The sequence below is a fragment of the Sceloporus occidentalis genome, unplaced genomic scaffold, assembly GCF_023333645.1.
Source record: "Sceloporus occidentalis isolate IW3139 unplaced genomic scaffold, rSceOcc1.0.p SCAF_44, whole genome shotgun sequence".
Lineage (NCBI taxonomy): Eukaryota > Metazoa > Chordata > Lepidosauria > Squamata > Phrynosomatidae > Sceloporus > Sceloporus occidentalis.
Window position 1 is genome coordinate 5,197,501 of NW_028317024.1, and position 15,615 is coordinate 5,213,115.

The window sequence follows — 15,615 nt, forward strand, 5'->3', positions numbered from 1 at the left end:
CCCCTACAGCCCTTATCCAAGATCAAACAAGAGTCTCGAAAGAAGCAACTTTTCCCCCCCTCTGCCTTCAGCTCGTGGGGCTGCGTTTTCCGTGGATCGCCAGCGTTCCTTTCATTTCTTCCTCTTCTATTCCTGCAGCTGATTGATTCCCGTGTGTCCTTTCCTCCTCAGCGTTCAATCGCCAGGCAGGAATGCAATAAGACAAATACGGCAGAGATATACATACACCGGGCAGCTTCTTCGCCTCCCAGCATCCCCGGATTTCACTTTCTTCTATTCCTCCTCTTCTTTTTTTTTACGTACCGTTGATAAAAAAGCGCATGCTGTCAGGTAGAGTGCGTTTTCAAGAATGGCATATTTATGATCTGCAACCAAAACAAAAAAAAAAATACAATTGTTGCAAAATGTAGATTTAAAACAGTTTGCCAAAAGAAGGAATTTTCATTATGTTGAAGAGAGACGATCGCAGGCTGTGTGTAAACTCCAGAGAGAGGAGGAAATGTAACGTGCCTCTTCTTTTTTTTTTCCTCCTGTGTAATATAACACACACATTCAGATCCCAGGGCTTCTCAGACAGTCTCAACTGATAGACAGACACATCGAGCTGCTTTTCCTGCTTCACTAAGTGACTCCTCCTCCAGCTGCCAACGTCACCCTGACACTTTCATATAGATCTCACACAAACCACACCTGTCAATCTCTCTAATTGCTTTGTTTTCATTGCACCGTGTCTGCTTCTCTCCTTCGCTCGCGCTGCCTCTTTAAAGAGAAACAACGTGACATTGTTAGAGAAGTCATAATACATCAGTGGCTAAAGGCAGCAATTCATCGAGAGGGTAATTTCTTTCCTATGTAAATGGTTCTTCACCTCCTTTGGCGATTAAGGAGTTAAACAACGGCTCGTTCGGATACAAGTTGCACAACGAACGCTCATACGTGTAGTTCGGTGTAATGACTAGAACTGGGACATGGAATGCTACGTGATGAATGGAGATAGATGCAGGATTAACTTTCGTAGGGGAAAATATATAATTTTGTTTTTCCCTACAGAATATATAAATAAATAAATTATATATATATATATATTATATATATAATGTGTGTGTGTGTAAATTGTGTTTCAAAAAATAAATAACGGTTGCAAACCGAATAAAAGGACGCTTGAGTAGGATATTGGATAGTTTTGAGATATTATTTTGGAATATTCTGTATATTCCAGCGCGATCGACTGTACCTGACAGTCTACTAAATTCAGCAAATAACGTGTTAATTCCTATACACGTTAAAAACTATTGTGCAGCAACGGTGGATAAAAATATAATTTATTATTATGCCATAAATGATGAAAACATTTTTTTGAGGGTTGTTTTACAATGTTTAGGCTATGAAAGGGTTAAATGGCATAGGTTTCTGGGTAACAATTTCCAAGAATGCTTATGGTGGGGAAAGAGTTAAGTCTTACGGATGCAGCTTAGCTTTGTCATACCATTTGAATGTATGGACTGTAGGAGGCACTGGGTAAATTGTAGGCGCTATGTAAATAAAAGGTAATAATAATAATAAATAGAAAAGATAACTGCAAACTCTTCTGGAGGCCAAATAGTTAAATATTCTTTAACGAGCACCAGGAAAGGAGCATAATAAGTGCGTTTGCGGAAGGGGTTAAAGTCAAGTGCATGGCGAGGGCATCGGCCTGTCACCGCGCAGTACAGGGTGCAGGTGAAGAGGACACTGGAGCCGCTCGGCCAGCTCTCCCCGTTCAGACACGTGCAGCGCTCTCCTACGGACGGGCCCCACACAAGAGCCGCCTTTGATGTGAAGAGGTTCCCACCTCCCAACATGAAAGGCTTCCCCAGCTGCAGGCTTCTCGGGGTTGATTTGTCTCACCTTGTGAGGGAAGTGAACGTTTCGCATGGGAAGGGGCGGGGCTTCCACCGAACAAGCAGCGGCTCCTGGGCGCTGCACAATAATCGCGCTGTACATTATCCTCAAATTCCCTGTTTAACCCCCTCCGCTCCCTAACCACCTCATTCATCCACAGGCTTAACTCCTTGCGCGCCGCTGCGTATTTTAGCAAAGGTTTGTTAAAAGCAGCTTGGAATTCAAAATTCTCCCCAGCTAGGAAAATAAACTATTTTCAGGTTAGCATTTTAGGGCGTTTCTGTCCCGGAGTAAATGCATTCAAGCAGGAGTCGTGTGCTCCATGCATGTGTCTGACGGGCATTTACTCCGTACGCAGCCACCTCCCGTATAACTTGCGGGATATAAACAAGCGCCTATCCAGATTAGCAAAGGAAGTTCCATGAAGGTTTGTTCCTGGAGGCAGCCAGAACTTTACAATGTGAGCAGGAAGCGCTGGCTGCACAAGACGCGGGGCTGCAAGCCAGAACTCAACTTTCTTCCTGTTTCATTTTAGTGACGGGGCTGTTAGATCAGCTCCGGGGGTTTTGGCCGCTTCTTTATCTGCTGAAATTATTTTTTTCGTCTTCCCTTCCTGAAGGTTTGGGAAGAAAGGGGGTGGGAGGGAACGCAGCACTAGCAAGGCTGTGTCAGTTTTGCATTGAGAGACCCGCCTAATTATTTGTTTCTTTTTTTTTTGCACAGTGCTTTCCTTTGGCTCTGCAGCAGCAGCAGGCTGAGTGACCGAGCCGCAGGGATACTTGGCGGCCCGTCCTGTGCAGGGTACAAAGTACACTGCTTGATACGAGCATGCTGCGCGTCAGGGCAGGCTTTCAGTTGCTGGGTCAGAGTTGGCTACGCACAAGACCACGGCCTGCGGTCTGTCCCTCTTCCGGTGCTCGCCCTATCGTGGACATGTCTTATTCACACCACTTTGTGGATTTCCAAGGCTCTTCTATCCCCAGCTCCATGAAAAAGCTGGTTGTCACTCAGCTCAGCCCTAACTTCAAAAAGGCCGTCACCTTAATCCCCAACGCCCCGGTACCGGTGCCTGGGGACGGAGATCTCCTCATCAGAAACCGGTAAGAAACCCGATATCGCATTTCACCTTCACCGGTGTGCAGTACAGTCGGGGCACGAGCGCTCTGATCCCCCGGATGACACGCCCCCATCAGCAGACATACACAGTCCTGACACTCACAGCACTCGTGCATACCTTCCTGCATCAGCCAATCACACTCGTTATTTAATAAGCTATAATGTCACATTGATTATTAGCAGTTGTTAACCCAGTCCTTTCCATGTCACCTATTTAACTTCTCTGTGGACACCGAAATAACCACCGGCTTCACCCGCATGTACTTCTTCACCAACACTCGGGCAACTTTTTTAACCCTTTAAAAAAAAAATATTAACCCTTTCAGTTCCCATCTTAGTTCTCAAGGGATTAACCTCTTTAAAAAGTGTGATCTTTCCTCCCTTTTGGTTAACCCAAAAGAAGTTGTACAAGCTGCCATCTGGCGACTGCTATTTAATTTTTACTATCATTGTTTCCTGTGCCGAGCCAGCCCCCTCCTTCTATGTCCACATACCTAGGAGAATCCCCCACGATCTCTGTATCTGCCGCTTCAAGTCCTCCAAACGACAATCGGGTTTTTTTTTGTTTTTTTCCCCCCTTACCTGGCTTTCACAGATACTGTTACTTTGTGGCAGGGGTGAGGTCAGGTTGTCAGAGTATTAAATATACTGCAGCTATATCAATAACCCAGAGAAAGTCACTCCTAAGAGCAGCAGAGAGTGAGATATGTTCATCCATCAGGGAGTGAATGATCCCTCTCTGGGTGTTTGTTGTACACGTCACTAACCTTTAGGAAGCACTGAATCAACAGGAAGGGAAATCACATCTCAGCAGTCAGCTGCCTCTCTTCTCCTGTCTGTCTGTCTGTCCTCACCAGTTCTATCATCCTGGGAAACATACCCCACATTCAGCTAGAAGTAACCAAGCCACTGGACCTCACCAGTCCTGGCTATTATTTTCCTTCTCTGTGACTTGCAATTAAATGTGTACAGTCGATTTGCAAGAGGCTATGTGTATATAGGTGTGTGTGTGTGTGTGTGTATATATATATAATTATACACACAATAAAAGTCCTGGAGAGGGACTGAAGTGTCGATGCTGATCGTATGCTGAATGAAATTTGGTATTTGTTTATAGCGGCCCCAGTGTGCTCTTCGTCGTTTAACTGTGTGTGTATGCAAATATATATATATATATATACCTAAAATATGCTCATTTTTCTCATCAATATTTTCTTAATTGTAACATAGCTGGGATTCTAAAAATTAGCTTGTGGATCCTACATGGAGTAATATTTTTGCAAAAGAGATTGTTTGTTAGTTTGAAATCTAGAATTAACACTATATTGAAAATATATATTATCTTAGAAAAAAAATACCAAATCTTCTTGGTGATAACCGCATAAACACATTCTTAAGAGGCCCTTATATAACTCGTTATAACCATACGCAATATCCACAATGATTAAAACTGCCTTTTCCATTGAATCTTTTTAATCTTGCGGGCACGTTACATGCTACCTCTTTGTGTATAGCCCCACTAATTTACTCTCTGGTTCATCTTTCAGTTTTTGCCCCGCACATTCTGCTGTTCATCGGCTAATGTGGAAACCTGTATTTTCAGGTTTCGTAAATTCTTCAGATATTGCAGTAAATAATTAACATAAAATAGTATCTCTTTTAAGTTGGGTTAATTACCCCCCTTCTTTTTTTGCATAAATCCTCACTGTGGGTGGGGCCTTACCTTTTTTACCAAATGGTTAACCCCATCCTTAAAACTAACATTTAAAATATATATATATATATATATATATATATATATATATATATATATAATGTGTGTGTGTGTGTAATTTTTATATTAACTAACATTTTGTAAATATTTAACGTTGGGCAAATTACTTTATCGTTTAACTATAAAACATATAGCCCTAACCTCGATTGTGTTAATTCTAACCTCTATTTTATTGCTACTTAACATGCAGGGAATTTTAATATACATTTATCATCTCAGGATCTAAATATACACTTATTTATTTTTTTTTATAAATGAGCAAATACATTTTTGAATTAACAAATGCTAAGAAATATGTATTCATCTAGTACAGTACATTTATAAAAATAGAGTACCAATGTATTTTTTTGTTTTACATTTTTTTTTTTTTTTTTTTAATGCAGAAATGATTATTCCAAACACCGGTTTAAATCCTGTTTATTTATTATGATCTATTTTTTCCTGTTTTGAGGTTTCTTTAAGCCATAAAATAGATTTCATTTCCCAAATGTGCAATTTGGATATCATGTTCTTATTTTTCTTTTGGTATGTTGCCTGTTAAACGGCTTCATAAGAATGTTTTAATTTATTTAAGCTGTTGAAATCCCAATTTTGTATTTTTGAATAAATTTAAATTTACCAATTAAATCAGAACATTAATTTTTTTTGTATTGGTTGTCTCATTTTTTAAATGGTGTTGCTTTCATTTTCAACATAAATATGTACAATTATTTTAACATAATGTTGCTGATGAATGCCTTGATTAGGTACTGGCGTGTGTACTTTTTCCTGAGAGCTGTGTGGATCTTTACATTTCGCTTTATGATACTTTGATACTTTATTCATAATAATCAAAGTAAGAATGCTAAAACCAAAATTTTCAAATTGTAATTATTTCATGTGTAATGTGTTAGAAATTACAACAATTAAAATATTTTTTTTCTGTTGATTCTCTTTAGAAAATGCACGCTATAAACTTTGCGGAGGTAGCCAGTTCTTTTGTACCTTGCCATTTTTACCAAAATGGCTTTTTCGGAGCCCTTTCGAGTGCGTGTTAAATAGGAGCAGTTGTGGTTTTAAATCCTAGGAAAAAAGATCCTCTTATAATCCTTTGATGTGTATAAAGTTGTAAGATTTGAGTTTGCGTAAAAATGTGTGGGGTTTAATTTCTTACTTTGCTATAGTTATTTAAATTTTTTAACACATTCTTCTCTTTTTATTACTAAAGATAACAAAAAGTATTTGCATGGACAAAGCAGTATGCACATAAAACTGGATGCAGTAGTCGTAGGTTAATTGGTTCACATAGTAATATTTTTAAGCCAGTGGGTGGTCGAGTTCCCGGATAGGCAATTCATGAAAAAGTATAGGAGAAGCAGTCATTTAGTTTGCAGAAGTGAATAATAAGGCTCGTTTGCACTGTGTCTAGTTCAAGAGTGTATTTCATAGTACAAAGCCCAGCGAATAGGTCTGATGCGACAGACCCCTGACCCTTCCTTCTCTTCTCTTTTTTTATTTTTTTTTTTATTTTTATTTATTTGGGGTTTTTTTGCACAGAACACAGATTAGAGAAGTGTGGGGAAAATTATGCAAAGGGTTAACCTTGCCTGGAAGCACCTCAGGGTAATCACTAGCATATGACCTTATCAGTCATACTGTGGCTACTACCTAAGTAATTCCTCCCCTATACAAAAAAAAAAAAGCAGCAGTTGCTTTATTTTATACTCTGCCTTTTGACCCATGAAGGATGTTTTGTTATTATTTTTTTCTTTTTTAACAAAACTTTTATCTAATGTACAGAGTTTGGGATTTTTTCTCCCCTTCCCCTAATACTTATTCTTTGTGTGTATACTTAATTCTTAATGTATTCAAAGCTTTTCTAAAAACAAAGTTCAAGTTTTTTTTCTTTTTAAAAGGATGTCACTTTGTTTAACTATTTCATTGCTAGAGGAAGGAGGCACATGATGAAATGCCTTCTAAACAAGATAACACATACTCTTATTATAAGTGTGTGTGTGTGTATATATATATATATATAATCTTTATCATTGTATATATCTTATATCATTTATAGTGGTTTAGGACTCATTATTATATTGTGTATGTTGCCAGTTTTTGTGGCTTATGTAATTTTTCTGCCTTTCTTTAAATACACTAATAACCGCTTTCTGTATTTTAATTATATAACTGGTTAAAAGATACATTTGCCATTTTCTTTTGATATTCAAACCGTACTTCTTTCTGTCTAGGAAGGTTCTAACTATCATGGTGTCCAGTTAGTGTTATGGAAGGTATGACCACCTCCCTTCCCAGCGTAGGAGTATTAGCTTGTGATTGATGATCATCTAGCAGCAATTAAACCCCCCTATAGACAAAGGAGCCTGCAGGTTGTTTGCTGACACTTCACACACTACAGGGGTTAACCTGTGCCCCAATGTATTCACTACAGCACATCCCCCATCCACATTTCTGGGTGGTTCTAGAAATATGGGAGTTTTCCCTGTATCCCATCAGTTATGGGAGTGCATGTTTTGTTATAAAGATAGACTAAGTGTTCTCCCCAGTCTTAAAATGACCTGGGGGAACATTTTGTTAAATTAATTGATACCAGTCAGTTAAGGGTTAAGATCTCCTAGCAGCCACCCACTTCTTTTTTTTTTCTTAAATTATACACAACAATCTGCTTCTGTATCCATCTATCTATCTATATATCGTGTATGCATATAAAATATCATATAGAATTCCAAATGCTTTCTTTATAAAAAAAAAAAAAAAAAGATTTTGTTCCAGTTTAGACCGTAGTTAATGTAAAATTTAATTAGAAATAAACAATAAAAATTAATTGGATTTTTCTGACAATGTCAATTAAATAATGCCCTACACCCCCCCAAAAAAAACATATGCGGAATGAACTACTAATAGTGTTTTTTTTTTTTTTTTTCTTGATTTAAAACTTATTTAACCCTTTCTGTGCACGGGAGCAGATAATATATTGTCTTTGCAATGTGTTGCACATCTGTTTAGCACTTGAATGGTTAATGCACAGACATATCACCATATAATAATAATAATATATATACACCCATTGTAATTTGGAAAATGCCAATCTGTAACAACTTGAAATAAGTACTTAAAATGACAAATTACACACACACACACAAAACATAAAATATCTAGAAATAACTTATTTTCCTATAACCGTGATCTCCTCAATTAGGTGGTAATTAAGAACATGAATGAGACTGCAAGAGGTGGCGTAAGGAAGGTTAAGCAAACTTGTGCAGCCAATAAAAGATGACCCTCACCTTTGCTTATCTTTTATTGGGTGACCATCTGCTGCTGAAATTACAAGTCCTGTAAAATCTCATTTATTTTTCTACCTTATTTTTGGACACTTAGTGGGTGTGCATTATACACGAGTACATCAGATTATATGTAAAGTTTTCCTGCAACTTCAGACCTAAGTTTAGCATATAACATGTGTGCATCTTATACCTGAGTGTTTACAGTATACAAGTGTTCTATATGAAATATATATATATATATTATATATAATATTCTTTATGCATTCCCAGTATTCAGCGTAGGGTAAACGGGTTATTTGTGATCCGCTGGTGAAAGCCTGGTCTTTTCCAAATGGTGCGCTTTATGACCTCTGTTACTGATGATTGATCAGTAGTTTAAATTAGCCCTGTTAATGTTGAACACATTAAAACTGTTAATTACAGATTTAAAATTCAGGAATGTCCCATTTATGTACAGTGGGGTGCAGATGGAGACTTGTTGTCTTTGAAGTGTATCATTTTCGATAGTTTTGTGTTGTTCTTTCATTACCTATTTTAGTATGTGTACACCCTCTAACAGTCTGATGTACTGAAGGTTGCGATTTAAGCTAAAATACAGGAAATCTATAATTTTGTATGCTGCAAGGAGTTGCATAATAGCAAGGTTGATGTCCGAATTAGGCCCTGCGTTAGACATTGTAGGTTGGCGCAATGTACCGTTAGTATAGCTGGTTTAATGTTAAGTATGCCCAAAAGAACTATATTCTGTACAGATAATTCCATTTTAAAAGGGCAGCCTACGCCAGGGGTGTCCAACCTGCGGCCCTCAAGCTGCTGCAGGACTACATCTCCCATAATGCTCTTTCAGCTAATGGGCTGGCTGGGGAGTATGGGATGTAGTCCTGCAGCAGCTGGAGGGCCGCAGGTTGGACACTCCTGGCCTATTCTATACTACAAGGCACAGCAGTAGACCCCCGCTCACAAAATTTGCTGAGCCACCCTGGAGCTGACTAGCGGTAAATATATTGTGCGCAAGAAGATGTGTTGAACCCTTTGTGCGTTAACATTGTAAACTACGCTTTCTTTTTGTATTTAATATAATTATTTATCATTGATATTATTTAATCTGTGGTTTATGTGGCTTATTTAATGAACTGAACAACAAAAGCCATTAGACATGGTCTAACAGATTTTTTTATTTCAATAAGCCCACCTCTGGGTCCTAACATGATTTATATTTATATAGTTTGTACTTCAAGGTTAGACAAAAAGTGTTGGACCTTTGCTTACTCCAGATGGGTTACCATAACACAGCTGCTTATTTCTGGGGACCGTTGACAAAGTCTGATGCCTCATTCAAGGCAGGAGACGCACTTTACACGTTTCCAAGATGCAAGTGTTGGAAAAATGTTTCCGGCTGAGTTTTGTGTACTGTAAACATACTGCTGCATTAATTTGTGAGGCCTTTAAAGATATTTTACTGTGCAAAAACTTTGATTTAAGCAAAAATCTTGCTCAGGTGTTCCTTAAACACATCAGAAATAAATGTATTATACATCGATCTGATATTTTGTGTTTAGTATTAATGTGGACTTCATACAATGGAGTCTCTAAAGTTTGTCCTAAAAACTAAATGTCTCTTCGGTAAAATGACAGAACTCTTCTGCGTTTACCAACCAAGCTTATCTTACTAAATAGACCATCACATCAAAATATGGGAAAACAGTTTAAAATGTGTTAAATAGCCATACCTAAATAAAATACACAATGGACAAGCACAACACATTTCCCTTTTTCTCATGGATACAGAGTTCCTTACATTAAATACCTTATGAAAAAATGTCCCCGAGTCCTGTATATTTTCTTTATACGTTTACTTTTAAACCTATTAACAATTTTCAATATGCAATATTAAATTTGATTTTTTTATTTATTGCAGTAAATAATGAGCTCTAATACTAATCATTTACAACCATGTTGTAGGGTAGTCTATCCAGATATCAAATGGTTACCTGTAGTGGTGATCCAACATTATGAAACAATCAAAATTTTCCTCGATGGTACTCTATAATACAGTTATCGCTTCTTCCATAGTATGTATGTATATATTACACATGCACGTACACTTGAGCTCACATAGTCTGAAAACTACACAAATAAGTATAAATAGATATATATATATAGTCTTAAACACTGTGCAACATACTGCATTTAAATATTAAGTATCAAGAAATTGTGAATGAATCATTTTATTGTACAAAGTATAAAAGAATAGTAAAAATGGACTTGTAGGTCTAACCCTTTCTTACGCTTTGTTTTCAGATTTGTTGGTGTCAATGCCTCAGACATAAACTTTTCCTCTGGTCGCTATGACATGTCTGTGAAGCCTCCCTTTGATGCTGGCTTTGAAGGTATCGGTGAAGTGGTAGCAATGGGCCTCAGTGCCAGTAAAAATTATACCATTGGCCAACCCGTGGCCTATGTGACAAGCGGTGCCTTTTCTGAATACATAGTTGTTCCTGCCCAGCATGCGATTCCAGTGCCTTCGGTGAAACCAGAGCTTTTAACCCTTCTCATTAGTGGCACAACAGCTTACATCAGTCTTAAAGAAATGGGAAAGTTGTCTGAAGGAAAGAAAGTCTTGGTCACTGCGGCTGCTGGTGGAACTGGACAGTTTGCAGTGCAACTGGCAAAGAAAGCAAAATGCTATGTTATTGGGACATGCTCCTCTGAAGAAAAGGCAGGTTTCCTGAAAAGCATTAATTGTGATCTTCCAATCAACTATAAAACTGAAAATGTGGGTTCAGTCCTAAAGAAGAACTTTCCCGAGGGCATAGACGTTGTGTATGAATCAATCGGCGGAGAAATGTTCGATATGTTGGTTAACTGTTTAGCTATAAACGGTCGCCTGATAATTATCGGCTTTATCTCGGGGTACCAATCGTCCCACGGCATTTTGCCCGTCAAAGCAAGCGCTTTACCTGCTGTATTATTAAGAAAATCAGCCAGCGTTCAAGGCTTCTTTTTAAACCATTACTTGTCTCAGTATAAAGATGCTTTAATCTCTTTGTTGAAACTGTATCAGAGTGGAGAATTAGTTTGTGAAATAGACAATGGAGAGCTAACTCCAGAAGGCAGGTTCATGGGCTTGGAGTCTGTATTCCGTGCTGTAGATTATATGTACATGGGGAAAAACATTGGAAAAATTGTAGTTGAATTACCTCACCCTGTCAACAGCAAGCTGTAAAAACAGAACAATGATATAAATCACAAGAGAAAATGGTTCTTTCTTCCTGAGAATGTCTAAAACATGTTGTTGGTAATGGATAGTATATTTAAAAACAGCATCAAGGTGTTCGTAAAATGATTTCAGTTTAAAACCGGATTATTAAATTTAAAGGCATGGATTTAAAGGGGTCACCAGTTTCACACATCCAACTATTTTTTTTTATTTTTTTATCAAACACGTTTATTTTGCTAAGTATGTAGATTGCACTTGCAACACATGTGCAAAGTTAACATATGTATAGGATAGGGGAACTGGATCATCAATGAAGGACATTTACCATAAAATACCCTGGTTAAACTTTTGCTGGCTGTCCGATCTCTAAAACATAAATCTGAATGGTTAAATCACTTGATCAATACGTAATTTAAAAAAATGATAGATGCCTTGTTTTCAGGGTTATATTTAACAATGTTCTTATATGTGATGAGATGCTACAATAACTAACTTTAGTACCAACATTTTAAAATAGCACCAAATGAAAACCATTTCGTGTTTTTTTTGTTTGTTTTTTCTCCCCCCACCAGCTAATTTCTAGGCTTTTTTTGCAATCGAAATATTGAGTGATTTATAGTATAAATTAAAGGATGTTCAGATAAAATATAAATAAAAATATTTTTTCATCTTCTGTAACATTACTTGTCACACCTGTTTGTCTTTTTTTTATTATTATATATATATATATATATATCACAATGTAAGGAATACGGTAATTTGCTTGGGCATGTTTAAAGTGTTTTGAGATCAAAGAACAGCATAGCATTAGACTGGCATTATGGGAAGCCAGGAACAAAACAGTGTGTGCAATTGTGTTAATCCACAGTTCCATCTGGGATCCTGTTGTAACTGGGTATTCAAAAAAATAAATAGTAATAATATATATATATATATATATTCACCGTATTTGCTCGATTATAAGATAAATGCTCTGAAAAATAACCATTGTCTTATATTCGAGGTTGTCTTCTAAACAGACCTCAAATAGAGGTCTGACTACAAGACTAAGATCCAGATCCCCCGCAGCGCAGCAGATGTGTGGCATCACATGACCTTCCGGTGCTCATTCATAGAAGCTCCGGTGGAAGTGCCGGCAGCAGCAGCTCAGGTCCTCCATTGGCTGCCCCACTAGACACCAAGGAATCTGGAGCATGGAGAGAAGTCTAAAGAAGCACTGGTAAGTTGGGGGAGGGTAAGAGTGGCATATGGGGGGGCTTAAAGGGCTTTCTGGAGGCAGAGTGTCATATAGGGGGTTAAGAGGAATATCAGGGAGGCAGAGTGCTATAGAGCGGGTATAAGGCATATCTGGGAGACAGAGTGCCATATAGGGGGGTATAACACATATATGGGGGTTAAAAGGCATATCTAGGAGGCAGAGTGGCATATAGGGGGTATAAGGCATTTCTGGGGGGCAGAGTGGCATATAAGGGGGTATAAGGCATATCTCGGGGCAGGTGTGCATAACGGCGCAGGTTGGCAAATAAAAGAAAATAAAAACAAAAATGTATTTTTCTCAATTATAGTTTTTATTAAATATGAAAAAATTGTTTACATGTGAGTTAATATTTACTAGTAAAACTTTTTTTCTTATAGGGTAGTCTTATATTCAGGCTTTTTCTTTTTTCCCCCCTAAATTTAATACACAAATTTTGGGGGTATTCTTATAATCAAGCAAATACGGTATATGTTAAGGGAAAAATGTGGCATTGAGATGTGACTAGACATAAGTTTATTATTTCTCATTAAGCCTGAATTGGCCAAGCATAGTCACACACTTAGCTTTGCTGCTGTTTGTGCGGTAGTGCGCGGCTATGTGTATCCAAGTATTCCATTTATCAGCTGCTAGCCTTAATATACCGGGGTCATTTTTAGTCCCCTGCTGAGCCTTGTTTCTCATTAATTTAAATTGCCTAAATAGAGGCTCTATTAGGAAATATTGTAAGCCACACCCTTATTTTTTTTTAACATTAAGTTGTCAGACTGTAGTGTTGGGTCTCTGTCTTCATGTGCATGTTTCAATCCATTCTGTCCTTACGGCTGGCATCTCAGCCTGTTTAGACTAAAAGGGGCATGATCAGTTACCCTGCAGTATGTTTCACATACAAGAACTCTGCAGAAGAGGAAACTTTAACTAACACTGTAAAATCTCACGTATACTTTTTATAATTTGTCCTTTTTTAGCGAATTATACATGCATGTGTTACCCGAGATTTTACACTGTTTTTAATTTAGCACTAGTGGTCTATTTGCCATCTACAAATGTCAAATTTTTTTAAGCCTTCAGTTTAAGAACAAATCAACATTGTTGGTAGTTTATCTCTGCTTCTGAAACGTGGTACTATTTTGGGGGGGGGGGGTTTATTATTTTTATCATGACTGCATTGTGAGGCTGTTAGAGGGTGCAGAGAACTCCGTGGCCATTTATTGCTATAAACGGTTGCAGGTTTTTACTCTTTGCTTTGAATCATGATCACATGTCTATATTAAGCTTTTTTTCTCTCTCTCTGCAAGCCCAGGCCCCATTCTCTTCTATTTAATAGTCTTGCTGGAATGTTGTAATGCCTTTTCAAATTAAGGTAGATCCCCACCAGGATATTTTTTTTTAAAAGGAAACACGGCCAACTATAACAACCGTGTCACGTATGAATATTATAATTCTGGTTTCAGAGGGAAAAGGGGTCCTTTTTTTTTTTTCTTAATGACACTTTAACTTGAGTTCTTTTTTTCTTGTCGTTTTTTTTTGTTCTGTTCTATGCAGAACAGGAGCACGCTTTTGTTGCCGAGTGTTCTGTTAGTATCTGTTTTACAAGATTTACCCATTTTCATGTGCTTAATGCAGCTGCTAGCATGCATGCACAAAGATACAATTTATATGGTAAATGGAACCAAATAATGCCTTCGCTGAATGTTATGGCTCAACTGCAGGAAAATGTCACGGTAAATAGCAGCCAAATTATGGATCACACCAAAGTGTCACAACTGCACTAAAGACAAATAGCACTGAAGGTTATTGCCACTGTGACACTTGTGAATTATTATGAAACAGAGGGCTATCCTCACGTGAATCAGTTGGTGCTCTCATTATAATAAATAGTGAATATAACACTAGCAAATAGAAATATAAAATGAAATTTATATACGTGTGTGTGCGTATATATTTGTAATACACAATATAAAAAAATAGTACACAAAATAAAAGCAATAAACTACAACTGAGTATATGCATTATATGAAGAAATTAAGAGAGAAATTATAAGCATAAAATAATCCCAATGCAAGGTGAACGGGGCCCTCTTGTATCTATATGTCAATTGCTGTATTGTACTTGCTTGTTACCACTAATACTTCTTACCTTATTTTCTTTATATAATGTTTGATTCCCAGTATAGACTCGGTTACTGCAGACTAGGCACTTTTAACTAGAGTTTGAATAAACTAAGTTGTATAGGGTTCATAATGCAATAGGGTTTCTGTTACATAGATTGCTTGCATATTGTTTGAGTTAGCAAGAGGAAGTAATCCCTCAATAGGCTTCCCCTAAAATTGTTTTAATTTCATAAGCATGTCATTTTATCATTTTTTAGAATTATTTAACTATAAGATATCTTTTAAAATATATGTAATATTTCGGCCCATTTATTCTCCCACCCTTTTGGGGCATACTTGTGAATTTTGCATGGTTTCTTTTCCCATCGCCAATGATGAAACATGTTTTAAAACTAGACTTGTACATTCGGATTCCTATGAATGTTAATTTTCATTTACCGTATTTGCTCGATTATAAGACGACCCTGATTATAAGACGACCCCCCAAAATCTGAATATTAACTTAGGAAAAAAAGAAAAAGCCTGAATATAAGACGACCCTAAAGGAAAAAAGTTTTACCAGTAAATGTTAATTCATGTAAACTATTTTTTTTAAATAAAAGCTATGATTGAGAAAAATATTTTTTTTGTTTTTATTTCCTTGTATTTTCCAACCTGTCCCCCAGTTACGCACATCTGCCCCCAGGCTTGCCACACCAATATGGCACTGTGGCCCATGATATGCATTTTAACCCTCTATATGCCACTGTGCCCCATGGTATGCCTTTTGACCCCCTATGTGCCACTCTGCCTCCAGAAATGCCTTATACCCCTATATCCCATTCTGGCATTTAGGGGGTTAAAATGCATATTATGGGGCAGAGTGGCATATAGGGAGGTATAAGGCATTCCAGGAGGCAGAGTGGCATTAAGGGAGTTAAAAGGCATTGTATAGAGCACTCTGCCTCCAGAAATGCCTTATACCTCTATAT

At 37.4% G+C, this 15,615-nt stretch overlaps 2 protein-coding genes across 2 annotated transcripts in view; one reads left to right on the forward strand and one right to left on the reverse strand.

The window, feature by feature from the left end:
• LOC149289611 (teashirt homolog 1-B) overlaps positions 1 to 322 on the reverse strand; it is a 49,326-nt gene extending 49,004 nt beyond the window's left edge. The window contains exon 1 of the mRNA XM_089490421.1: positions 304 to 322. Within this exon, the coding sequence (XP_089346547.1) occupies positions 304 to 322 (19 nt within the window). The remainder of the gene's footprint in view (positions 1 to 303) is intronic.
• Positions 323 to 2,709: 2,387 nt separating this feature from the next.
• Positions 2,710 to 11,281, forward strand: LOC149289612 (prostaglandin reductase 3-like). Its single transcript, XM_089490422.1, has 2 exons — positions 2,710 to 2,981; positions 10,357 to 11,281. Exons 1-2 carry the CDS (start codon positions 2,710 to 2,712, stop codon positions 11,279 to 11,281), a joined length of 1,197 nt encoding a protein of 398 aa, XP_089346548.1.
• The last annotated feature ends 4,334 nt before the right edge of the window (positions 11,282 to 15,615 follow it).